The sequence below is a fragment of the Capsicum annuum genome, chromosome 1 (assembly GCF_002878395.1).
Source record: "Capsicum annuum cultivar UCD-10X-F1 chromosome 1, UCD10Xv1.1, whole genome shotgun sequence".
In the NCBI taxonomy this organism is placed as follows: Eukaryota; Viridiplantae; Streptophyta; class Magnoliopsida; order Solanales; family Solanaceae; genus Capsicum; species Capsicum annuum.
The window spans coordinates 200,257,575-200,283,793 of record NC_061111.1 but is presented as its reverse complement, the minus strand read 5'-3'; the positions used below and the strand labels follow the sequence as shown (position 1 = coordinate 200,283,793).

At 33.9% G+C, this 26,219-nt stretch overlaps 2 protein-coding genes across 3 annotated transcripts; one reads left to right on the top strand and one right to left on the bottom strand.

Annotated features, from left to right (window-relative positions):
- Positions 1 to 8,152: 8,152 nt before the first annotated feature.
- On the bottom strand, positions 8,153 to 19,947 carry LOC107844170 (3-hydroxyisobutyryl-CoA hydrolase 1). Its single transcript, XM_016688653.2, has 14 exons — positions 19,721 to 19,947; positions 19,512 to 19,592; positions 17,675 to 17,743; positions 16,395 to 16,458; positions 13,916 to 13,995; positions 13,748 to 13,831; positions 13,093 to 13,177; positions 12,079 to 12,164; positions 10,915 to 11,036; positions 10,466 to 10,526; positions 10,240 to 10,338; positions 8,860 to 8,961; positions 8,744 to 8,785; positions 8,153 to 8,648 (listed from the first exon to the last, which is right to left on the bottom strand). The coding sequence occupies exons 1-14, from the start codon at positions 19,826 to 19,828 to the stop codon at positions 8,511 to 8,513; spliced, it is 1,221 nt and encodes a 406-aa protein (XP_016544139.1). The 5' UTR covers positions 19,829 to 19,947; the 3' UTR covers positions 8,153 to 8,510.
- A 1,133-nt stretch (positions 19,948 to 21,080) lies between these two features.
- LOC107844177 (uric acid degradation bifunctional protein TTL) lies at positions 21,081 to 25,408 on the top strand. 2 transcript variants are annotated; one of them, XM_016688659.2, is made up of 6 exons: positions 21,081 to 21,532; positions 21,636 to 21,727; positions 22,607 to 22,664; positions 22,840 to 22,941; positions 24,023 to 24,182; positions 24,833 to 25,408. In XM_016688659.2, exons 1-6 carry the CDS (start codon positions 21,395 to 21,397, stop codon positions 25,288 to 25,290), a joined length of 1,008 nt encoding a protein of 335 aa, XP_016544145.1. In that variant the 5' UTR covers positions 21,081 to 21,394; the 3' UTR covers positions 25,291 to 25,408. The 2 variants fall into 2 exon arrangements, with proteins under 2 accessions (XP_016544145.1, XP_016544150.1); XM_016688664.2 differs by having other exon boundaries at positions 21,082 to 21,532; positions 24,836 to 25,408.
- Positions 25,409 to 26,219: the final 811 nt, after the last annotated feature.

Sequence of the window (26,219 nt, the reverse complement as noted above, 5' to 3'; positions counted from 1 at the left end):
TTGAACATGAATCAGGTGATGCTCACTTCAGTAATGAATGTCCTCAACATACCAGAGGTGCACCGAGCTGGATGGAAGATTATGAGGTATATGGGATCAATAAATTTAGAAATACGGCCAGTCATTTCTCTTTGTTTTCAGATTGTGATCCTATATCTTTCACTGATACCGTCAAAGATCCAAAGTGGCAGCAAGCCATGGATGAGGAGATTAGATCAATTGAAAGAAATGATACCTGAGAGTTGAGAAATCTTCCAGAAAATCAGAAAACCATCGGTGTTAAATGAGTTTACAAAACAAAGCTGAAGGAAAACGTAGAGGTTGACAAGTTTAAAGCTCGCTTAGTAGCAAAAGGTTATAAGCAAGAATATGGTGTTGACTACGAAGAGGTGTATGCTCCCGTTGCTCGATTAGATACCATAAGATTGGTGATTGCTTTGGCTGCTCAAAATGCTTGGAAAATCTTCCAGTTAGACGTGAAGTCTGCCTTCCAACAGGGTGAACTACAAGGAAAGGTATTTATCGAACAACCTTCTGGCTATGTGAAATTTGGTGCTGAGAATAAAGTGGTTAAATTGAAAAAAGCTCTGTATGGGCTAAAACAAGTTCCAAGAGTTTGGTATAGTCGTATAGATGCTTATTTTTTAAAGGAGGGATTTCGAAAGTGTCCATATGAACATACTCTTTATATAAAACAGAGGGGTGCAGGGGTTTTAATGGTGTGTTTATATGTGGATGACTTAATTTATGCCGGAAGTAATCTGCCCATGATTGAGAATTTTAAGAAGTCCATGATGGTTGAGTTTGACATGTCGGATTTGGGTATGATGCATTATTTTCTTGGTATAGAAGTGAATTAATCAGTTGATGGCATTTTTATTTCTCAAAAGAAATATGTGCAAGATATTCTGGACAGATTTCAGATGAAAAACTGCAACACTGTGAGTACACCAATGGAGAAGGGTCTGAAGCTCGTCAAAGAATCTGAAGGAAGAAAAGTGGACAACACTTTATACAAACAAATTGTGGGAAGCTTGATGTACTTGACGGCAACAAGGCCTGATGTTATGCACGCTGTAAGTCTCATTAGCAGGTTCATGGAGAGTCCAAAAGAAATGCATCTACAAGCTGCTAAGAGGATCCTGGGGTACTTGAATGGTACCAGTGACTTTGAAATTTTTTATCAGATGAAAGCAGCTGGACATTTGGTTGATTACACTGATAGTGACTATACCAGAAATCTTGAAGACAGGAAAAGTACATCAGGATATGCTTTTATGTTGGGATTTGGAGTTATTTCTTGGTCTTCAAAAAAACAACCTATTGTTACTTTGTCGACCACAGAGGCAGAGTATGTTGCTGCAGTGTCATGCGCTTGTCAAGCTGTTTGGCTAAGGAACATCCTTGAAGAACTTCATTTTAAGCAGGAAGGACCAACGCCAATCTATTGTGATAATACTTCGGTGATCAATCTTTCAAAAAATCTAGTTGAACATGGACGGAGTAAGCATATAGATGTGAAGTATCACTTCTTGCGCAATCTAACTAAAGAGGCAAAGATTAGTCTTATCTATTGCAGAAGTGAAAAGCAGGTTGCAGACATGTTCACAAAGCCCTTGAAACCAGTGTCATTTCTAAAGCTACAGAATCAACTTGGTGTTTGCAAATTAAACTGAAAGATGTTTCAGTTTAAGGGAGGGAATGTTGACTACATGACCAGCGACGTGACCAGCTTTGTGGGTCACTTAGTAGTTTAGTTGTTGAGTTTATTTAGGAGTCAATAAGTTGTTCTTAGTCTTTAGGCTACAAGTTAACTTTAAGTCAATTTTTAGATTCAGATTTCTTAAGAGAATAAACGTGTTCTGTTGCTACTTAGTTTCATCTATTTAAGACCCTTGTAACAGAGTATTTTGTAACTTGAATACAGAGTAAATTTCAACACTTGCAGAGTCTTTTTCTTTTCATTGCTGCTGTAGTGTATTTTTCTATCAATTAAGAATTTATGTCAAGTAAAAGCGAACGGAGGAATTACATAATACTATATCTAAAATTTTACAACAATGTAAATAGAGTTGTCTGAAAATTACGTGCCTACTTAACAAAAAAATTGGCAACCAAAACTCAAAATGTCATCACTAGTGAATTCGGAAATTAGTTATAATAAGAGCTTTTGAGTCATATGCAACCAAAACTCTGGCAATATATTTTGAAGTAATTTATCGTTTGTCATGTCACATATGTTTGTACTCCAGGTAATACTATTGAAATATGTTGTGGTAAACAAAATAAAATTTTAAAAAATGCGCATGATGACTAATGCAATTTTTTTTTTTGGTTTTTCATCCGGTGTCCGGTACCTGCATTGGAGTCCGACTAATCCAAATTCGTGCAGAGTAGGGCCCCATTCGTGGGGCTCCCTACCAAGAATTTTTTCCTACCTAGGGCTTGAACTCAAGACCTCTGATTAAGGGAGGAGGTATTTCAACATAACAACGCCCTTTTTTTCGTTGCTGTCAAGGATTTTTTCTTACCCAGGACTCGAACTCGAGACCTCTGATTAAGGGAGGAGCAGCCTCATCCACTGCAACACATCCTTTTGTGGTGACTAATGCAATTTATTTCAACATAACAACGCCCTTTTTTTCGTTGCTGTCAATTAAAAGAAAGATTATCAATTGTAAGAGTATAAATCAACTTCATATTTCAACAACAAACAATATAGTTCAAACCAAAATTTAATTAAATGTCAATGCAATAGGTTTACTTCAATGAGTATAATTTGAGTATAATATTATGAATTTATCCATCTTTGAGCTACAAATGTGATCTAACATGACGAATGCATTTGAAAATGCAGACACGCAGAACTTAGCAAGTCAGAGTTAACCAGTTAGGGGTCGTTTGGTTAGTAACAATTTATTCCAGCTATTTAGGGGTCGTTTGGTTAGTAACAATTTATTCCAGCTATATCTCAGAATTAGCTATTCCGGGATAGCTATTCCGCCATGTATATGTGATAACTTATTTCGTCACTAAGCTAAAAATGGTGGGATAAATAATCTCGAGACAAATTAATACCTCTGACCAAATATAAGATAAAATAATTCTGTATTTTATCCCAAAATTATTATACCTTATATGTCACACCAAACGAGTTTATACTTTACTATTAGGACCATTTATTTTCAAACACACACAAAAAGCTCAGCATTTAACCTTTCATATTCATCTTTTTTGAAAGAGTGAGAACGTTGCATTCTTCATCTTTGATTTCTTAAAGCAAATTATTAACTTAGAAGGATAACTAATATTCGATCAGTCTCATTTTACATGATGAAGATATAATTTAAGATATTAATTTCACTTATATATTCTTTTAGAAATTATTTAGAAAAAAGAAAAGTTTGTTCAATAGTATAAATGTCACGTTAATTAAAATTTAAAATTTTCATTGGTGTGAATACTCGTCATTCTCTTCTCTTATGGACTGTTCGGTAGTTTATCTAATTTGAATTCTTGAAGGATTGTGAAAGTTATATATTATTAACAATACTGCATTCTAGAGTTCTTAAAATGAAAAAAAAAAAAAAACCATATAATTAACGAAAAGGAGTATCATAAAAAAAGTCACCAGAAAGGTCTGATTATATTTACATTTTTGCAAGATATTTTTTTATTTTTTTTTCAATTTGTGATAACTTTCCAAAAAAAAACGACAATTGACCAAGACTTTCATAAGAAAAACAACATAAACACACACTAATATTAAATATTAGATAGAGTGTAAATAATTCTAATAAGGTTGAGATTTATGTTATTTTTACTATTTAAAATGTCATGAAATTGAAAATTATCGTATTGTTTAGAATTGAGAGATGAACAAAGGGATTGGGTTAACAACTTAACATCATTATTTACATTTAGTATAGAGGAAGTAATTTATTAATCATGAGCATGCAGTCATGGTATATCGTGCTAACTGCTAGATGCAAAGTAAACTCTTCGAAAATAACATTTTCGAAATTCAATTTTTTTCTTTAAAAAAAAAAAAGAAGATCTTTACTTTTTTATTCCAACAAGTGAGATATGAGTAGATGTTGGCTAAAGCCTATAGCTATCAATTAGCTCATGATTTTGATGGTTATGCACATAAATAAAATTCTACTATAACAGTGAATTATTTTTCTTTTAAAAATTAAAAATAAGAAAGTTGTGTTTGCAATAAAATTTAATTCATGAAAAATAATACTTTTTTTTTTTATGAAGAATACGGGTACAATTTTGTTACTTTCTTGATTCTTTTTTCTAAAAATGTGTCATGATTCGAGAGTCGTTAGGAGCGTATTTCTCGAAAGTAGGATGATATCTTTGTGAATATCTAGAGTCAATTGAATATTCAAAGATGCCACTTTGAGGAAATATGTTAGTATTATTTAAATTGACGTGATTTAGGTTTAGGGTAAAATAGCTTTCAATTTAGGTTCAAGATAAAGTGACCTCCAAGAACTCTAACAAAAATCGAATTTGTCTTATAAATTCCCACAAAATTTCGATGTGTACGAGTCGAACAAGAATATTAGGTCAACCACTGAACGATTTGACAGGATATTTTTATTGAAAAGAAGCAAGCAAGAAGGTTTAAAATATATTTATGGAAAATTATGTGTTACAAAAATTAAACAAAATTATTCTTAAGAAAATTACTCGTATAACAGTTACATATACAGTGTTAGGTCAAAGGATGTAACAAAAAATTTAAAATAAAAAGGTTGTAAGTACAACTCTTGCTGACTTTTGAAAAAATGAAGTTAAAAGGTGCATGTTGTATATAGGTGCAAGAAATTAGAAAACAACAAGACATTAGAAACTTTTTCACATGAAGAAGACTGAATATGGTGTACATACCACAATAATTGTTTCTAATGTCTCTTAAAAACTCTAATAATAAATCTAAATTGTTTCTAACTTCTTCATGTGGCACAATTGCCTCTTCCACAAGGCATTTTCCAAGTTGCACAATATATTTTTGACCATTTTGGTGGCCAAAATCAGATCACATTTTGCTATCTTAATTACTACTAGCTAGTATTAATTATCTTAAACCTTTTCTAGCCACACCCCACAGCCATGTAATTTGTTACTATCTTCCATGGTCTACACTCTAGAACCGTGTCTAGCCTAACTTTTGCCGTCTGTACACATGATCCTCATCTTGTAAGTCTCTCTCTCTTTTTTTTGGGGGGGGGTTGAGGGGCGATAGTGTATAGAGGTGTACATGTCCGGATTGGTTCTGATTCTTTTAAATATCAAGTTAAATTATTCGCAAGTGATTAATATTATAAACCAAATTAAATCAATAAGACTTGGGTTTTTCAACTTGGGGTTTTTTTGAATTTTTTGATTTTCTCGGGATTTTTTTCTAGTAAAGTCTTCATATAAACGTATAACTCGTGCTTTAAATATTTCTTTGGTCCTAGCAAGATAGACCTATCTTAGGAGTTTCTTAGAAAAATAACATTAAATATAGAGTAAATAAAAGAATAAATTCAGGCTATATATTTATACAAAACTAAAGGATAGATATCCACTCATTCCAATTAGTATTTAATTGAATGCTTTTATTAATATTGATTTGACCTTTATTTGAGTTACTGATATCTATGAGCTATAAAACTCATTCGACTATTCAAAATTGAGATAAGTACAATATATAAAATTTACGACTCTTTATTATACCAACTAAATCTATTTTTTAATATTTACAATACTAAGTAAATAATGACAATGTCTAACAGTTTAGATTTATTATTAGAGTTTTTAATATTTATTTATTTCAATTTACTTTTTTCTAATTAATTTAATAGGCTTAAATTAAGAATTTGCAGTTATCATTATTCATTACTTAATCAAACAATCTGATATCCATTATTATTATAACCAATCAAGCTAAAATCAATTTATATATACCAAAGCATAGTCAATTTTTGCAGTATGTAAATATTATATAGTTCAATTTATATAACATTATCAATCAATTAAGTTGAAAGTAGTTTGTATACGCATTTCATAAACTAAATAATTTTGTCATCACTAATCCTCATATTGGTGATTAAAATGGGTATAAAAATCGATAATTGATTTGCATACCGAATTTAAATTTTATAATTATTTCTTTAAGTTCACATTTGTATTAGATATATTTTATGATTGCGGAAAATTGATGATAATCACCAAACAAATACCCATATTGATTTCTAGTTTTTAACTAAATTGAAAAGACATATAAACTACATAATTTAGGTATGTAAATTGTATTGATCAACTACATTACCAAAAGCAAGTTGTATGGATCCACATTCCACACCATCAAACATATGCAACACGTATATTCAAATACATCTAGTAGACTAGTAGTAAATATTATAATAGATAAATAATAAAATAAATTACGCAATTATAATATCAACATTCATAAGGATAACGATAACTTTTATCTCTATTATTCTAAAAATTAATGCGGGAATATTATCCGTAAACATTAGATGAAAATCAAAGTAAAAACGGACGCAAAGCATGCATGAGTTATGAATATTATCTTCCATAGTAAAAAAGAATAATTTTTAAATTATTCTTATCAAATTAAAAAAAAAAAAACTGTTTATTGAATGGAATTTTAATAAAAGAATTAAATGTGATATTTATGAGGAGAGAATCGATTGATTTATAGTGAAACATCAAAATAATATGAGCTAACAATAAATTGGGAAAAATTGGAAGATTAATATTTGTTACAAACGGAATTTATGGAATACCATTTCAAACTTTTTTTTTTCTTTTACCCCTTTGCTAGGCTTCTATAAAAATTTCGTGCTATGTATTGAAAAGTAAACACTATTGGTAGGACTTGCAATAATTAGTCTTATATAGTATATTTATGAAGTTCTCTTTTCAAAATTTTACGTTTAAATTTGAAATAATATATTGAAAGATAAAATCAATGAAAAGGTTAAAAAATATTTATGAATATATTTATGAATTACATCACGGTACATATATTTATGCATGAAGGACTTCACCAAGCAGCTTCTAAGTTTTCTGGTTTGACTCAATTTGTTGTTTGATACGATTTGCGGTTCGATTTTGTTCACCTCTAAGGGTGAAACGGTCCAACAACACTTATTACTCCCTCATCCCATTTTATGTGGCATACTTTGACCGGACACAGAGTTTAAGAAATAAGGAAAAACTTGGTGATGTTTACCAAATTGTCCTTTATTAAAAATATACTACTACTACTACCTTTAATTAAGTGAGATCATATTAGTGGGATTAATCAGGGTATAAGAAAAAATATATCTTTAAATAGTTACCAGAAAAGAAAGGATAACATTCTTTTTAGGACGTATCAAAACGAAACTGATTACACATAAAATGAAACGAAGGGAGTATTTGAAGTTCTACTTGATAAACCAGCAGAACTAGACTTAAAGGGTATATCTGGTATAGAGGAAAACATTTTAGAAGAATTAGACTAAGGTGTGGATGGTATGGAGGAAAATATCCTTTAATTTTCTTAATTAGGGTTAGACGGGGGGTGTATTGGTGTTGTCTTAAACAGAAGTGAAAAAAAGATAAAGCGACAGATAAAATTGGAAGGATAAAGTACTATATCATTCATGAATTTCATAGTAATAAATGTCACATCGATAGAGAATATGGGACTTGGAATCCTCTTCATCTAACAAGCAAAGATTCACTATATGGGACTTGGAATCCTCTTCATCTAACGAGCAAAGATTTACCTCCATAAAAAGGATAAGTCATTTGGTTCAACATGAGACTCCAATTAGAGTGCCGGGAGCAAATAGAGCCACTGCACATTTTTAATAATCCATGGACAAGATCTATACAATTATACATCTTGATCACAGAAAATAACCTTAGAAAATTTTCGTACAAGCTGATGTTGATCACATCTATACTAGTAGTAAATTTCGAAGAAGGCAAGATGTAAGTGCTTAGAGAAATAGTTGAACTGCAGTGGAAAATCAAGGATAAATACCCACTTGTCGAGCATAATTAAAGTTATACTGCCTGTGTTTCAAGACAGGAAGAATGTTTGCTTGTAAATCAGATAGGTAAAGAGCTAAACTAACCCACAAGCTCTCGCGTTGCAACAAATTAAGATCGATACATTATCTCTGAATACAGAAACTAAGTGGCACAGTATTATTTAGTATAATACAATCTAGCTTTTCTGCATGAGTTCTGACATCTCAAATCAATGGAGTAACGAGTAAATCTGTATACACAACTATCTGGCAAGTATTGTAGGGGGTACATTATCTCGGGCTTGCTTTTTTGACATTTCATACAATGGAGTGATGTGCCTTTATTTGTACTGCTTACTAAATGTGTTACAGTTTTAATCGTTATTGGGACTTCATAATGATCTAGTGAACGGAGGGCAACATGCTGTAGAGTATGGAAAGATCTTCAGGAGTCAAAATTTAAAGCTTGGCAATTGCATATGGAGGCAAGTTTGATCTTGGAGGCAGCTTTAGGTCTTCCCAATCTTCATCGTCTATCTTAGAGAAGTAACATTCAATATCATCATCTCTAATTAGTTCCAGTCTGGAGGGCTCCCACTGAAAACATGAGAAAAGACGAGTATAAGAAGGAAAGAAACTTTTGATATCTAAGTTCAGGATTATCCATGATCAAATGAATGAATGTAACACACCTTAGGATTTCTATCCTTGTCGATGAGTATGGCTCTGCATCCCTGCAGTAAAAGTTTTAAAGTGTCAGTCTTGCAATGCAGTAAAATGGCTGGCTGAAAGATGGCGTAGTCTATACCTCGAAAAAGTCCTTGCTAAATTCTCCCCTCAACACATTACAAACCATCCTATACTCTCGAATAAGGCAACTACCAACACCTTGCAGTCTCCCTTCTCTTATCTGGAACAGAAAAATGAGCTAATATTAACAATCTGCAGATACTCAACAACACTCCACTGAAAATGCTGGCTAAATCAAGGCATTGAGAGGACACTGTAGAAAGAGATTCAAGATGTGATTGTTGAGCCAGACATCATCATATTTTTCTATTTGAAGAACTTGCAACACAGCAATACTAATCTAGCATCAAATTTGAAAACGCAAAATAAATTATCTTAATCCAAGCGTAAAATCTAATTGATCTTTCTGTCGTAGCGGTTAAGAAAATAAAATCAAGGCCCAGGGGCAGGGGAGGAGGGGTTTCTAATAAGTTGTACAAATAGCTAGTAGTTTTTTTCGAGTCAAATAGCTAGCAGTATAAGAAAGAAACCAATATTTTCTTGATAATTTAGAACTTTTAATTCAATTGCATTCCCATGGACAGGGACAAAGCCAACAGAGGTAAATCTGTAAAGGAGAAAAGGTTGAACCAGTACAAGGAACAGTCACTATGCTTTGAATTGAGGAGAAGTGTATGGTAAAAGGGGTATAATTCACAATCTATTTGTAGAGCTCTTGACCTAATCATAACCAAACAGCTGATCCGACTAACTTCTCCAGAAGCATAATATAAAACAGAGTTCACATTGTTCTTTCTTCCTCTATTTCATCCAAAAAATTAACTATCATTGACACTTGATATCTGGTTAAAAGATGCTTTAACTTAACAAAGCAGCGCATGCTGGTACTTGAGGAAACAATAATAAGGTATCTCATCTGTATATCCATTTCAATACGGCAAAAAGTTAATGGTTCTAATTTGATTTTTAGTTCTTGAAATACAGATTGCTCCAGTATTTCACATGAATGACTGTAGATACACAAATAAATATTAGGAAGTTCTGTAGAAAAATAGCTGAGTTTAATTCAGATTGGAATTACATTCCCCAGATCATGTAGTAGGAAAACCCTTCACAGCTATTAGGTGCTCAGTTGAACAGAAGCAATAAAGAAGCAAAAGTCGATTTCTTTCTTTTCCGAAGGAAATTGAAAGACTTCATTACTGTTTAAGGACTTCAGGAAAACGAGCATTATTCGGTACCCAGACAAATGGAGTACCTAACTTGCAGTTAAAATAGGAATATTTATTCTCTAAACCAGTTTTGTCCAACATTTAAGTTACAAAACTATTTCCAGCCTCTGAAACTCTAGCCTTCCAAAACATATAGCAAATGAACCTAGGCACTACATTTGTTCAGGTAATAACATAATGGTATCACCTAGTAGTGATCGACTTACTGATCTCAATGAAATCTTAAGACTTGTCGGAGATGCTTTCTTCAGAGATTGGATGGTTGAAGAGATCCAGTCATCTTTCTTGTTCAAAGCTTCATTTTCCTGGAGATGATTTATGCCAAGTTCACATCAAGTATTCTGATAACTTATTTTATCAAAATTTTACAAAGTAACTTCACCACAGAAAACAAAAGAATGCATCAAATAACCATCCATCACTCAAACTTACAAGAGAAGATATGATTTCTTCGATTGTTCTTCGAGAGAAGCAGCGATTAATAATCTTCATCCTACAGACATAAAATTGCAGAACTGAAACAGATGAACTGATGAGAAAGGGGTCCTGAAATTTCGAAGACTACTGGTTTTGTATTATTTGAACAATCTTCCCTTCTAGTCAATTCAAACTTTGGAAAGCTATCCATCATTTTAAACTTCTAAAGGAATATAAAAGTAAAGTGAACATAGTCTTGCAACAACAGGAAGAGAAGTAACACAATAGCAAAATAACAAATAAGAAAGAGCACATATTATTTCTGTGATATGCTATCAATACAATGCTCTTTAATACGTTCAAAAAAAATACTCATCTAGGACCTGGAACTCTGTTTAGAAGGTAGGCTTCCAATAAATCAGCAAGAAAACAAACACCATAACAGAGATATCAAATGAACTCACTTGTGATAAGGACTTTCTGCTTTCAACTTTGGCATGCTAGAGTAGCCACTAATGATGGCAGAAATAACATCTAGATCACTTGTATCGACTTTAGCTAATGCTTCTTCTAAAAGTGGCAATCTCTGTGAAGAGAAGGAAGATCAGAAAGCATTCAAGTTAGATCAGCGAAGGGAGGAAATAAACAATTGGATAAATACTATGCAGCCTGCGTGGAGATGTATATTTAAGATCTACAAACCGATTATTTGAAATGCCAAACATTAAAATCAGATAACTACAAACTTCAGCACAAAAAAAGATCATCAGGAAAGGTCTTCTTGTACCACCCATAAATCCACAATATAGCATATAAGTCGATCAGTGACTAATGGAAGATACCACAAATTCATCTAGGACCCATTGCAAACAGGATTGGCAAATTCAGATTCCAAACACGCCTGATTAGCTTGGACACTGTTTGGCATGGCAATTTCGAAGACCTGAATATTTTTTCTCCAAATACTTCAAATTCATACTTGTTGGTAACCAATGCCGCTAAAAGAATTTCAACTTACATACTGTACTCTGCATGATATATCTGTAAAGCTCTACTACTTATTAGATGGGAAAAGAAAAAACAAGCGACTAATGATTGCAGGCACCAAGTTGCTAAACCTGCAGATGCCACAACCTAACTAAGTAGAACAATTTGTAGTTTGCATCCCGGTCCACTGGAGATCAAACATTTGACCACGGACCATCAAAACCCTTTTAGATTTGGGCCAAAGTGGACACCCAATTGTGAGAAACATGGTCAAAATTGGCGGAAATTAGACGTCCTTTTATTGTTGGACAGGTGGCAGAAACTACAGTTCCGAAGAGAACAAACTAAAAAGATGATGAGACCTATATAACAAATGGCAGATAAGATTACGTCTTAACACCATATGCCTAATATCTTCCTGCAGTCAGGAACTGGCAATTTGGTTATTAAATGTCCGGCAATATCAATTTTGCCATTTTATGGACCATTCAGTTTGGACATATTAGTAACAGAAGACCTACTTCATTTGTTATTAGTAACAGAAGACCTACTTCATTTGTTATTAGTAACAGAAGACCTACTTCATTGTTATAGAAGCAATTCAAAATAGCCAGAAAGTGCTGGATATCAATGCATCATACCTCCGAGGGTACAAAATGAGTTGCTAGACCACAAGCAAGCATTTCAGCACCATCCAACCTAGCACCAGTAAGACCGGCATATTCCCCTGCCAAAGAATAAAAGGAAGTAGTTAAGGAACACAAGACATAGTATTTAACTATTCGTACCAAACTTTCTCCATGCACCACCACAACAGAGGAATTAGTCTTCCCCAACTCAGGACAACAACAATAAAAATTAAACCCCATTCTTCAAATATCCTTGTAGAGAAGATGCCTTGCATGTAATCAAAGGCTATTTTACATTTGTAATGACAAAGAAATACAGTAATCATCATGAAAACTAAGGCCTAATATTGATGGCCTAAATAAATTCAGCAATCATTGTGAAAACCAATGCTAAAATACAGCAAACAGTCCAAAATTTTATAGGGAAAAATTATAAGACTTGCATCTTAAAAAGTTTTGACCTAGATGTAGTCATATAACAAGTGTGAGATATTTTTTGAAATGAGAACAACTCAAGCTCAAGAATGCAAACAGTGGAATTTAGATATAAAATGTAGAAAAATTCAGACTTTAAGAGAAGATGCACCAAAGGAACATGATGCCTGCTGCTTTGATACACGGGCAGCATGTATAGCAAGCTTTTGTCCACCTTCTGAGAGAGGAAGGACCAACCTTCATTTTTTCAACTCTTTCCGCTTTAGGTTTTAAAGGTATCAGGGAAGAAGCAGCATTAAAAGCAACGTAGCTGGGGGTAATTATAATTCTCAAGATAGACTCAAACCAGCCACGCTTTAGCAACCAGGTGGTGACATAAATTCAAACACTGACAAGAAGTAAATAACTCCACGCTGAAACTTGAATAAACTATATCTAGCAAACTCAAACTAGCCACGCTCTAGCAACCAGGTGATGACATAAATTTAAACACCGACAAGAAGTAAATAACTCCATGCTGAAACTTGAATAAACTATATCTAGCAGTATATTTTCTTTTATAAATCTGAACCATGTTTCAAGTGGAATTACCGAAAAATCCTGGAAGCCTCGAATAAAAGTAAGAGGCACCTACATCAGGAAAGAGTCCCAAAGCTGTTTCAGGCATAGCAGAAACCTACAGGAAAAATGAACATGAGAATATGTGGACTGAGAAGTTTCTGATACCAGTTATACATAGCAAAGATAAACCAAGTTTGAAAGAGGTAATGTATTACTAAAAAGGGGCAGCCCGGTGCACTAAAGCTACCGCTAAGCGCGGTGTCCGGGGAAGGGCCCCACCACAAGGGTGTATCGTACGCAGCCTTACCTTGCATTTCTGCCAGAGGCTGTTTCCAAGGCTTGAACCCGTGACCTCCTGGTCACATGGCAGCAACTTTACCAGTTACTCCAAGGCTCCCCCTTCAGGTAATTTATTATTGCCAAGTAAAAACTAAACTCTCAATCCAATTCCATATTTATCAATTCAAGTTCATGAAGATATACTGTCTGTAAGGTTTTCTTCTAATTTTTTTAAAACTATTCCAGATGAATATTAGATATTGTTTCATTCCATAGAGAGGCCCACAAAATATAAAGAGACACATTTCAAGCAAATGCCAATTAATTTCGTAAAGGTCAAAAATAAAAAGGAAAGCCTGATTGCTAGATTGAAGAATTGAATCTATTACTCAAGGAGATGCAATACCGACTTCTCTGTTGCAACTCGAAATCTACCATGTACAGAAGCACCAAGTCCACCTCCCATGACAATTCCATTAAGGATGGAAACCTTCAACGGGCAGTTCAAATAAGATTAACGAATTCCTCAGAGAATTGTATCATAAAATTAAAATTACACATAACCAAAGTTAACCTGGGGTTTACTATATGTTGCCATCACATAGTTAAGGGTGAATTCTTCACGAAAATAATCAGCACCCAGTTTCCAGTTACCTGAAAGCATAAATAATAAGTGAATACCCAGTTTTTTTATAGCTAATTATGATTGTTGTTCTTTTTGGTTGTTTTTTCTTCAATTATTTTAATTAGTACGTACTTGTTTTGGCTTGTTGAGACTTAAGTTTGTCGGCACCACTATGTCCATAAAATGATGCAATATTAAAAAGGTTCCTAACTACAATATTTTTCAGGAAAGGACTAAAAGAATTTTATTTATATGTTAATCACGTACCAAATATGGAGTTAGGCTCTTATCAAAGGATTAAACCATGTCAACTTTCCTTTGGTAAGTGATCAAACGGTAGTTCAATGGTTTGGTGAAATAGGAAAAATTTAGCCTCGAAGAATACTACAACCCTGAATACTTGGACTGCAAGTGATGTCATGCATGAGGCTGGTGTGGGGTGAAGCTTGGTACATGGGCCATTCATAAGAAAGGAAGTTTCAAGTATCTTGGGTTTATTATACAAACCAGGGAAATTGACGATGATGTCACACACTGCTTTGGTGCAGGGTGAATGAAATGGAGGCTCACATCCAGAGTTCTGTGTGATAAGAATGTGCCACCAAAACTTGAATGCAAGTTTTACAAAGCGATGGTTAGACGGGTATGTCGTATGGAGCGAAATGCTTCAGGTTCAAAGGATGAAATTATGGAAATGACGATGCTTAATAGATGTTTGGGCATATTAGAAGAGATAGGATTAGAAATGAACATATTTGGGGCAAAGTAGGAGTGGCTTCGATGGAGGACAAGATGAGGGAAGCGAGGCCGAGATGGTTCGGCATGTGAAGAGGAGATGCATGAATGCCTAAGTACAAAGGTGTGAGAGGTTAGCTATGGAAGATTGTAGGAGAAGTAGAAGTAAGCCGAAGAAGTATTGGAAAGAGGTGATTATACCAGACATAACACAGTTCCAACTTACCAAGGATATAACCTCAGATAAGAGGTTACAGACGACATGGATTGGGGTAAAGGGTTAGTTAGGTAGTTGAACACTTCTTGCTTATCCTTCTGTACTAGTAGTCGCAATATCACTTATGTTATTTCATTCTTGTTACTATTTAATGTTCTTGTACTTTTAATATCATATTATTTTCTTATAGATGCTATTCCTTTTTTAGTATGCTCTATTATACTTCCATTAGTATTTTGTCTTGGCTTATTTACTCCCATTTTTTTTATCTTTGTGACGTTTTTACTTGAGCCGAGGGTCTATCAGAATAATGTCTCTACCTCCCAAGGTAGAGGTAAGGTCCGTGTACACACTACCCTCCTCAGACCCCACTTGTGGGATACACTGGGTTGTTGAAGAATACAAAAAGTCCAGAACCCAGTTCACCACTTGGCAAATTCAACTGAATTATCTAACAGATCATGGAAGGAGAAATTAAAAAACATAATAGGGATATCTGAAACCATTTAAATTTGAGATTAACAGCTTGGCCACCCCAACCCCTCCACCCACCAGAAAAAAGGACCATTTCTGGAATTTGAAGACAACAGATGGTTGCCAACTTCGAGAGAATCAAAAACCATACCATTCTTTCTTTCCACCACAAAATTTTATTAAAACAGAAAGAAATCCTATTTCCTTTCTTCCACCAATCAACTTTGTCTTCTCTTTTCCATCACCAGCAATCTACCGCATATAACCCTGGTGACTCTAATCAACGATTTCTCTTCACTCAAAAACCTATCTCGATCATCGTCTCAAACATCTTTCTTGGTTTTAGTTATCAAGGGTTACCCTCGATGCTTCCCCACAATCAAAAGAAGTAGTGCAACCATAACAAAGATTTCCCTGAACTCGCTCTGTCACTCTAAACATACATTGACCCTTCTGCATATATATATATATATATATAGAGAGAGAGAGAGAGAGGGGGAAGGGCGAGTCAGAGAGTTGAATACCAAACTTAGAGTCTTTTATGCAAGTAAGACAAGTAATCAACAAGAAATAAATAAGAGTGACGGAAAAAAACTTTAGAAAGTCGAGACAACAACATTTAGAATTGCCTCTGCCCATTTTCTGCAACACTATCGGAATGGGGTCTGGGGCGGACTTACAAAATAGCAGTAACAAATTAACAATAGAAGAAAAATATTAACATATTACTTGAAAGTTATTCTGATAGGAAAAGTATCACACCATGGTCCTATGGTCTACATTTGAACTGTGAAATGATTTCACAATATAGAAACTCATGGAACTTCTTCAAATTAGCATTTACAGGCGTGTCACATATTTTTGGATGTCTAAAATTAAACATCTAGTGCATAAATAAGAACAGAAGCAAATTTGCACCTTCATGGATCCGATTAAAAATATCATCCATAAATACTGAAGACTGTTGTTACCAAGCTATAACCAATTTAGCGGACTACCTACCCTGGCGAACATTATGAACAACAGCTGTAACATCACCACCGGCACAGAAAGCCCTTCCATTTCCCTGGAAATATTGAAACAACAAAAGGAGTAAATTTCGTGACTGAAGTTAGGATATTTTATACTTATACAGGGTCACTTGTAGAACTGTCCAACCTACCACCAAAGCTTGTGAAAGAGCACTGAAACATAAAACACAATACAAGAAGCGAAACCACTACATTTTCTTTCAGCTGTTAATTTATTAAAGGACGCAGATTTCAATCTTATTTTCCTCAAGTTCCAAAGATTTACAGGAAAAACTAACTACCTGATGCTTTCACTTGTCTCTCTGATGTCAATAAGTGGTTCAAGCATGTGTCTATGTCGAGTAAATTTACGGCTAATTAGAGGTAAGAAATCTCTCTTTTCTATAGACTTTCCTTTTGGGGTTCAGTAAAGGTAACATTATTGATTTCCAGCACTAAGAAAATGTTGTGAATATTTCTCAAGACCTTTTTCCAAATAAAATCATCCCTGTTACCAACTTTCAGCAATCTGGATTAATAGTACTACCAAGTAACGTAATCCTAGTCTACGGTGAAGAAAAAGGTAGGTAGCATTGATTACTAGATTGGTCAGACATGGAAATGGTGAGATACTACAGAGAGGTAGCTGCTTTGCCAGCTTTATTCTTAGAGGGCACTATCACTGGAGCCAAGGAGAAATTTTCTTCACTGTGTCAAGACACGAGTCAGGGAACAGACTGAAGTTCTTTGAAACTTCCTAGTTAGACAGTTATACGGAGTGGGTCCTATTGATACCATACACATAACAGCATACAACATTCCTTTGGCTAGCCCTCAAGGTCTTATTAGTGCCCTCCAGGAGACTTTATAGCTTTGATTGGGTGTAGCCAGAATACCATTTTCTAACCAGAAAAATACCTTATTTTTTATAAGGTTAACCAGAATACCATTATCCTCCTTCCCTCCTCTGACAAATGTGATATTTTTCTTTCCATTAAACTCTGACTCAATAAATCTTCCAGCACAAGTACAATGACCAAGAGACAAGAGAAACAAAATCGCAGAGTGATGCATTACAAAATTCAATGAATTCACAAAATAGAAGAAATGAGAGTTCAGAATTTGAATAAAGCAACTCAAAAATCAATACAAACTGCCTGCCAGCATGTATACTTTGTTTGTAATTTTTTTGTACGAAAAATACAAGATAACCACAGATAAACTATCAGGCAAGTTAACTATCAGAAAAGATCCTCCTACTAGTGAGCATACCTTCAATATTATCATCTTCACATTTGAATCTCCTTCACTGGCATGGAAAAGTTCCAGCAGCCGAGATATCTGGACAAACAAATAAGTTTAAGAGGACACTTTTCACTTATAACACACCTACACACTTTAATCTATTTCATCAGGTGATCGGCAATTTACATCAATATGACACGAATATTGCATGATTCAGAAGACTAAATGTTCACCAGGTTAAATAACAAATTAACCTCTTCCAGATGATTGCATGAGAAATAGCAAAACATGAATCCATAGCAAATTAAACTTTTTAGCTAACAACATAAAGGTGCAAAAGCTAGGCCTTCAATAAGGTCACATTCTCCAGGCTTTAACAAAGCCATGACAGTACTTGATATACAATATTTTATACGAGAAAAGTGCAAAGCTAGGCCTTTTACTATCACCAAGGTGAGGTGCGAGTCTTGAGACATAGAGCATAAGTCCTTGAACCTTTGTATCTACATACATTTTCTGTAACAAAATCTTATTTTTAGATCGAAGGAGCAGTGAAATGAATTAATTACACATTTAAGCAAAGAAAATTCGCAAGGACAAATTATTCTGTCTTAAGGAAGATCAATAATAGTAACGATAAATTCTCAATCTGAAGAATATGACCTTTTCTTTTCTGTTCCTTTCTTTTTTAATGATAGGTAGATGGTATATTTTCACAAGAAAAATGTAGTAACTGACGATGAAAATTTTGGCATACCCCCACCCCCCCCCCCAAAAAAAAAAAAAAATGAAACTTTTGTTAATGAAGGTGCAAACGGACAGCATGGATGCTTAAGGTCTAGCTTATTTTTTACGGTGTGTTTAAGGTGAAGTTGGAAAATTTGAGATTTTCTTGGAAGCGCCGAGAGAAATTCGCCATTCCACTCAGAATAAAGTACACCCAACATGCCTCTTCAACCTCCAATGGTAGCTAGTACTCAATATACTCCTAACTCCTAAGCATAAGTATAGAATTAGAACAACTCATACATGATCAATTAAAAATCAGTTTTGAAAAGGAAGATCCAGTTCAACATAGACAACATCAAAAACGAGTTAAGAACTCCACTGGCCCACATGGAGCTTTAAAAATAAATTAAAGGAAGGGGAGAAAACCAGAATATACCTAAAGCTCGACAAATAGCTGGAACATATGTTCAATTAACAAAAGAAGTAAGGACATTTTGAATTGAGCGTTATCCTATACATATACGGTACAGTTACATATGCAATGAAATATAACAAAGAGTTCACACAGATAAACTGATGTTCTACTTTTAATAATTATTTTCTACGACAACATCGTCTAGACCAGCTTGTGTGCACCTCGACTAATCCAAGTAAACTGATGTTCATTCTACTATAAAACTTAAAATGACTCGTGGGAATCCCTTACAACTACTTGAGTTCCATAACAGTCATCGAGAACCTATGTCAGAAAAGTAACAGAGTAGCAAATAAACTCAGTGCAAGACACACTTGAATGAAAAAAGTAAAACAACTACAATAACGTTAACGCTCAATCACAAACTAGTTAATCAATAATCAGCAACTCGAAATAAATTTTTAAATGAAGCACGAACAATAGAAAATAAGATACTAATTGAGAACAGTAACGAGTCCGTTTAACATATAAAACTTGTTACAAGAATCCTTTCTCAACTATGAATAGTTACATTACAAACATTCAAGTCTTATCTATTTTATACGAGAAGATAACAATGTGCAAATGTAAAAGTTAGGAACATTAGGAACAAAGAGAGCAGTACCCAAAACACACACACACCAAAAAAAAACAATACTAAAAGTATCATAATTGACATACCATTTGAGAAGAAAGAGCATTCAACTGCTTAGGCCTATTTAATATGAATGTTCTAACACTGCCCGTCTCCTCCACCAATACCTGACAATCAAAAAATAAAAATGAAGATCATCGATTAAACTAATTGAATACTTAATTGATTAGAATAGGTAGTGGATATATAATAGTAAAAGTAGAGTGATGGGAGGAGAATAGGATTGTATTTGTACCTGATCAGTTCCGCCATTGTTAGATGAGGTGTGAGCCATGGTCGATTTCAGTATTTTTGGGGATTTGAATTCAAGACTGATTAGCTGCAAATTTATTGTTGTAGCCATGGGCCTAGTTTCGTCCGTTGACCAACGACCAAATTGCACACGTTTCTTTCTTTCTTTTTCTTTTCTTTTCAATGATTATGAAATATTTTTATTTTTTAAAAAATAAATTATTTTACTTTGATAAAAGAAAGTTAAAACTGCAAGTGTAGACCAAAAATGTATCTACGTTATTTTTTGCGGGGATTCCATGTCTAAATTAATAAAAATATGAGAAACACATCTAAATTATTATTTATTAATTTGAAAAATACATCTAAAAATTTATTTTGCATATGAACTTTTTTAGGTATATCTAATTAATCCACATGATATATTTTTATTCTAGTTTACTAAAACGTTATTTTTTACGATTTCAAAATATTTTTAATTACTTTTTATTTATTTTGAGGTGTGTTTTTTAAATTAATGAATGATAGTTTAGGTGTGTTTCTCATGCTCTCAATAATTTAGCTACGAAACTCAAAGAGAAGACATTTTATGTGTGCTTTTTACACTTCACTTTTTTTTTTTTTATATAATAGGACCCGTTTGACTATCAAAATTATTTCATTTCTTTATTTGTTTATATCTTTTTCCCTTTGTTTGAAAATCGAGAGTTTGAAAATTATCTAAGAAGAACTTTTACTACATTTGAAAAATATATTTAAATTCTAAATATTTTTTAAAAAAAATAGAGCAAACACTATTACAAATCTAATTTCAGCTTCAAGAATTCCAAATAAAGTGAATAATATTTGATTTTGTATCCATATTTAAAAAAAAAATATTATACGCTAGGATGCAAGAAGGAAAAATAAAGAAGAAAATTGTAAGATGCAAAATCAAATTCTCACTAATAAGAACTAATCGAGTTAGTACGATTTTCTATTTCCACTTAGAAGTCATTTGACATAAAATGAGATGAGTAAGGATATCCAATTGACCTATTTTACTCACGTTGATAGTAATTCCATCATTTTAGAATAAATAGTGAGATAAAATATTCTCGAAATAACTTAACACTACTCCTCCATTTTTTATATAGTCTTGTTATTTTCTATAAATTGATTTGACTAAATTTCAAAATTAAATTAAGTTATTTAATTTTTTTTAAAATTAAAATTTAGATATTAAAAAAATATATAAAAAGTACTATAAGTTATAGTTTTTTAATATAAAATACATCTTAAAATATTAATTAAAACTATATCTTTTGAACTTTTTTGTAACAAAGAAAGCATATAAAAAGGAATAGTGGATGTACTTCATAACTCAAAGTATCAAACATGAAATAATATTAATTATAAATTTTATCCGGAAATTCTTTCCTTATTTCTTTAATCATGTACCAAACGAGACCTTATACTTTTGATTATGAAACTATTTTCTGAAAAAAGAACAAATCAATCTAAAGGCTCTATGGATTAATTAATCAGTGCAAATGAACTCATAGATTCCATTTTGATCATCACCATCTCAGCTCAGACTTCACTATCTTTTAGCCACAAAATTCAAAGCCCATCACTTCCTCCTGCAAAATCTACACCCAATTTGGAGCCGTCAATTAGCCTGAAAATTTTGTAGAAAATGGGTTCAGTATTTGATGAAAAAGATTTCTTGGCAAGCTGTGGGAGCACCAAATTCTCCAACAATATGGTTGCAGCTGGTCCTTTTTCCACTCTCCAAGATGCCATCCAAGCTGCCAGAGATATCTGGTTCAACAAGGTCTATATATGTACCCATTTTCATTTCTTTGTTTTTGTCCCCTTCCATATCTACACATGTTAATTACTAATTGATTTATTACATTTTGAATTGAATTGATCAGGTTGATGTAAATGGGTGGCTTGAAGCTTTTGCTGCTCATCCACAAATCGGTCAAACCCCTTCCAGGGATCATAAAAGCCCTACTTTTGCTCAGTACAATTCTCTCTCTACCTAAAAGTTTCTACCTTTTTCCTGAATATTATGTGCAAGTTTAATGTTTACGCTAGTTGATTTTGGACAATGAATTGCTTATTAGACCTCCGGAAGAAAAAAATGACGTCTGTAGAACTGAACATTGAAGAAATGTGGAGACGATTCCATGATCTAATCAAATAATAGTAATATGGTTTGAGAGAAAGTAATGCTATTTGCTTGGACAACTAAAGTTGGAATGTGTTGAAATCAAGCATAGTCTTTATTTTTTACTTTTTGCTTTTAACAGTTTAATTAATTAAATCTTGCTATTTGCTCGTCGAGAAGGTAAATTGTGACCATGATCCCTGCTAAAGTTAGTTATTTATTTGTTTTTAAGTTCAAATATTGGCTCGTCGGTGTTAGGTATTTAAAAGACAAATCTCAAAGTTGTCAATGCATAACATTGTATAGAATTTAAAACCTTAAAATTACATGGTGTTGCATGGATTAACACTAGAAAAGTGAATGAATAACACTTATTGTGGGCTTGTTTTGGGAAAATCTTGAAGTTCTCTTAAATATGTACTATTTGAAATATCTGTTAGATGTGTTCGTTTTTCATCTTATCTAATCTTTTATTTCCACGCATCCATTTTAAGATTTGTAATTGTATCTCTGCGACACTGTACTGTATGTTTGCCTTAGAGAGCCCAAAGTTAACAACCAGAAAGATTGCTAGATTCATGTGCTTTGAGAGAACTTTTTAATGCGGCTGTTCTATCCTGTGGCTTCCCCATCTCCACCCCCTGCAGACCTACAATGTTTACAGTATCTTTCTAACCTATATGCTAATAGTTTATCAGACCAGATGGTAAACTTTTATGTCTCCTCTTGCAGGTGGAGCAAGGGAGAGCAGTCAACAGCTATGTCCACTGCTACTGAGGTGACGTTACAGGTATTTTGATCTAAAGACATATGCGTATAAGAAATCTATGGATCAAATGCAAAATATTATTTTGACCCTTTTTGTTTGTTGATTTGGCCAACAGATTAAATTCGGTGTACAAGTAGGTCAACTTTTTACTTTGTGCATTCTACGTTGAGAGATTGCTTAATAATTGATCTTGCAGGAACTGGTTCAGTGGAATGCTCGCTATAGGGAAAAATTTGGGTTTGTCTTCTTGATATGTGCTTCAGGGAGAAGTACCCCTGAGATACTTACAGAGTTGAAGGTAAAGTCTCTCTGTTTGAAGATAGAATGATCATATACTGTATGTAACCTCAATTATATTGGACATGTTATAATCTTATATTCTGAGAGCAAATGACTGCTTTTGACAAAAATCATTTGAGTTCCAAAAATTCCGACGGAGTATTTGGACCAATTCTTCACTGCCAAAGAGGTAGTATTTCTGTTCCAGTCCCCCTGATGTCAAGACGGACTTTTGTTTTGAACTGTATCTTACGAACCTGCTCTCCAAAGTCTGATATTTTGCATCCTTAAAACAATTTATGGAAACCTCCAAGTTTGATCCTCTGTTGGCTGACAGTGCATTGAGATATAGAAAATGACTACAATTGATGTGAGAATGCAAATCTGGCCTCCGTCCTCTTGCATCATAAAGGGGCGATCTTTGGAAGTCTGTCGTGAGCGGTAGGAAAAGATAGTAGCGAATCCGTAGAATTTCTATATCTAATTCTAGTAGGAAAACTTATAAAGGTTATGCGTGTGATTGTGCACCGATACTTTAGCATTTCCTCAAACCCCTTTTCTGCTGCTGTCTTTGCCTCAGATAACTTTAACTTGTCTCGTGTAAAGTTCCACCTAGCCTGTCCGTTGAAATGGAAATTTCTCCTCATATCTTTGTTAGGATACTCTGACTGGAATCTTATGCCAGTTCAGTTTTTGAGCAGACTATGGGTCCATTTGTGATCATTTTGATATTATACGTGAACAAATAATAACTATAATCCAACCATTTCCTGAATTTCATTGAGGAACTGTATTCATCGAAGAAGCTCTTACTTGTCATTTTTTTTCCAGTAATGAATGAATGGTATTTTTCCATGAGGACATCTTTTGCCCCTCGTTCTTCCTAGCCGGATTAAGAGATATATTCTCGGGTGGCCTTCAATCAGTTTTCTTCACATTTTTAGAGATTAGTAAGTAGCACACGTAGTCTTCTTTCCAAACAACAGTCTATTTGTATTACTTTATCTACTGGGACAGTGGGCAGTGGTGAAATAAATTTGTTTTCTGTTTTGTCAGTTAAAAGATTGACCCACATGTCGTTTCAACTATACCTCTTGTAGATACGGTACCAGAACAGACCAATAATTGAGTTCGAGATTGCAGCCCAGGAGCAAATGAAAATAACTGAATTACGCCTTGCCAAGCTCTTCTCAAACAATGTAGATACTGCTTCGGCAATCAAATCCTTGTCTACAACTAATATTGCGACAAAAGCAGAAGGTGATTCCATCTTTTTATTTATCTTTTAATATTTATTAGCTTTAATTGCTTTTCTGTGTTTATGCAATTCATTGTCTTAATCTTAAAACTTGAGAAGTTGCTCCTCGTTCTCCCACTATGCTGATTTTGCTTTACTATAGTTGTGTAAAAGTTCTTTTCAGCGTTCTCTAAATGAAGTAAGCATAATTTCTTTTACATCTTCTCTTCATAAACTTTACTATTCAAGGACTTTAAATCTACTCTGTTTCGGGCCTATGAATCTTTAGTCATAGGAGACGTTAGCAATTAGTTTTATGCCATTGTTTCCTGGAGCTTGGAGACATGCCATCTACAAATCATCTTCGCCCGATCTTCTCAAGTATTCAATTTTCTGATTCATCTTCTAGAGAAACTCTATTTCAAGTATACGACAGTGCTAACTATTTCTAAAATTCTAAGTTGCTCAGACTCTTCAAAAATGTTGCCGCACCCATGTCGGATCCTCCAAAAATGAACTATTTTTGAGAGATCTGACATGCACGCGATGACATTTTTGAAGAGTCCGAGCGACATAGCTAAAATTCACTGAATATTTAATTTATCTGAAATTATAATCTCTTTATGCAGTTTGGTACCATATCTTATATTTTCAATTGAACTTTAAATTGTAGAAGATCGTGTGAACATCATTGGAGCACATTTGACTGCTGCTACTAGAGCTACTGGGGCAAAACCAGCTCATATTCCAAATAGAACTCGCCCTCCTATCACAACACATGTTCTGGATACTAGCCGTGGATGTCCAGCAAGTGGCATTGAAGTACGACTGGAGATGTGGAAAGACGATCAAGCAAGACCACAATTTGGTGAAGCTGATATTGGCGGCTGGATATTACTAGGGTCTTCATCTACGGACAAAGATGGACGAAGTGGTCAGCTGCTGAATATGGTTGAAGATTTGGTCCCAGGTGTATACCGGATAAGTTTCAACACGGGCAAGTACAATCCTAATGGATTTTTCCCCTATGTGTCTATTGTGTTTGAGATCAGAGAATCCCAGAAATGGGATCATTTTCATGTTCCTCTGCTGCTTTCACCATTCTCACTCTCCACCTATCGAGGTAGCTAGATCGATGAAGTGGCTAGTAAGAGTTGAATATTTTCACCCAGAATAATACTGTACTGTATTTGGAGGAATGAATCGCTTACTCTTTGGCTTCTGTCTGGAAATTGTATTTCTTTGATCAGTTTGTGTTTTCAAGATTAAGCTTAACATAGTTATTGTAAATTCTAAAAATTCAAATCTTTAGAAAAGCTTTACAAGTAACAAATGAATTTTAACCTAAGTATAACAGAGGCTAATTTTAACATGTAGTCGAAGGTAGAAGGGTAGATCTGGATTATTTTAAAAAGTATTTTTGACATTTAGAATTTCCTAATAGTTACGGATGGTTTCAAATGTTGAGAATAAGAATTGTATAGATGCAGGGTAGTCAATGACATTGCTGTAATTAGGTGTGAGGTGGTTAGTTAAACAGTTAGAATAAGTTGATGTACAAGTCCGTTAGCAAGTTGTATATATAGCATCATGTTAGTTATAGATGATAACAGAATAACAAGATATTTTCAGTTTCAATTATTAGCAAATCTTTTATCTAGAAGCTTCTATATGTGCTTCAATGGAGCTTCACTGTTTCATTGAGATGATGATCACTCATCAGTGATAAATTCAATATGGTATCAGAGCTTCAATCACTATTGTGAGTTGTGTGATCGTACGTTACCGCTTTTACGGTTTTTTTTTTTAAGAAGGCTTGAAGAAAATCCAAAAGCTCAACAATGGCAGGAGTGAAATTCGATCACAATCACGCATTGTTTCTTCATGCTTCAGATACTACTGGAGTTTCTATTATCCCTATGCAGCTTACCGGATCTGAAAATTACTTAATTTGGAGCAGAGTCATGCGAATTCAGCTCCTGGGTAAAAACAAGTTAGGTCTGGTTGATGGAACCTAGAAGAAGGAGGACTTTCTAGTTGAGCTGGCACATCAATGGGAT

Bases quoted from the DNA above. Each gene is read 5' to 3' on its own strand.
- LOC107844177 (XM_016688659.2), top strand. From the start codon at position 21,395: ATGGGTTCAGTATTTGATGAAAAAGATTTCTTGGCAAGCTGTGGGAGC. The intron at 21,728-22,606 runs GTACAATTCTCT...CTCCTCTTGCAG, and splicing joins AAAAGCCCTACTTTTGCTCA to GTGGAGCAAGGGAGAGCAGT. The intron at 22,942-24,022 runs GTAAAGTCTCTC...TACCTCTTGTAG, and splicing joins AGATACTTACAGAGTTGAAG to ATACGGTACCAGAACAGACC.
- LOC107844170 (XM_016688653.2), bottom strand. From the start codon at position 19,828: ATGGCTACAACAATAAATTTGCAGCTAATCAGTCTTGAATTCAAATCC. The intron at 13,832-13,915 runs GTTAACTTTGGT...TGCCCGTTGAAG, and splicing joins CAACATATAGTAAACCCCAG to GTTTCCATCCTTAATGGAAT. The intron at 12,165-13,092 runs GTAATTCCACTT...ATTCTTTGGCAG, and splicing joins GAGGCTTCCAGGATTTTTCG to GGGAATATGCCGGTCTTACT.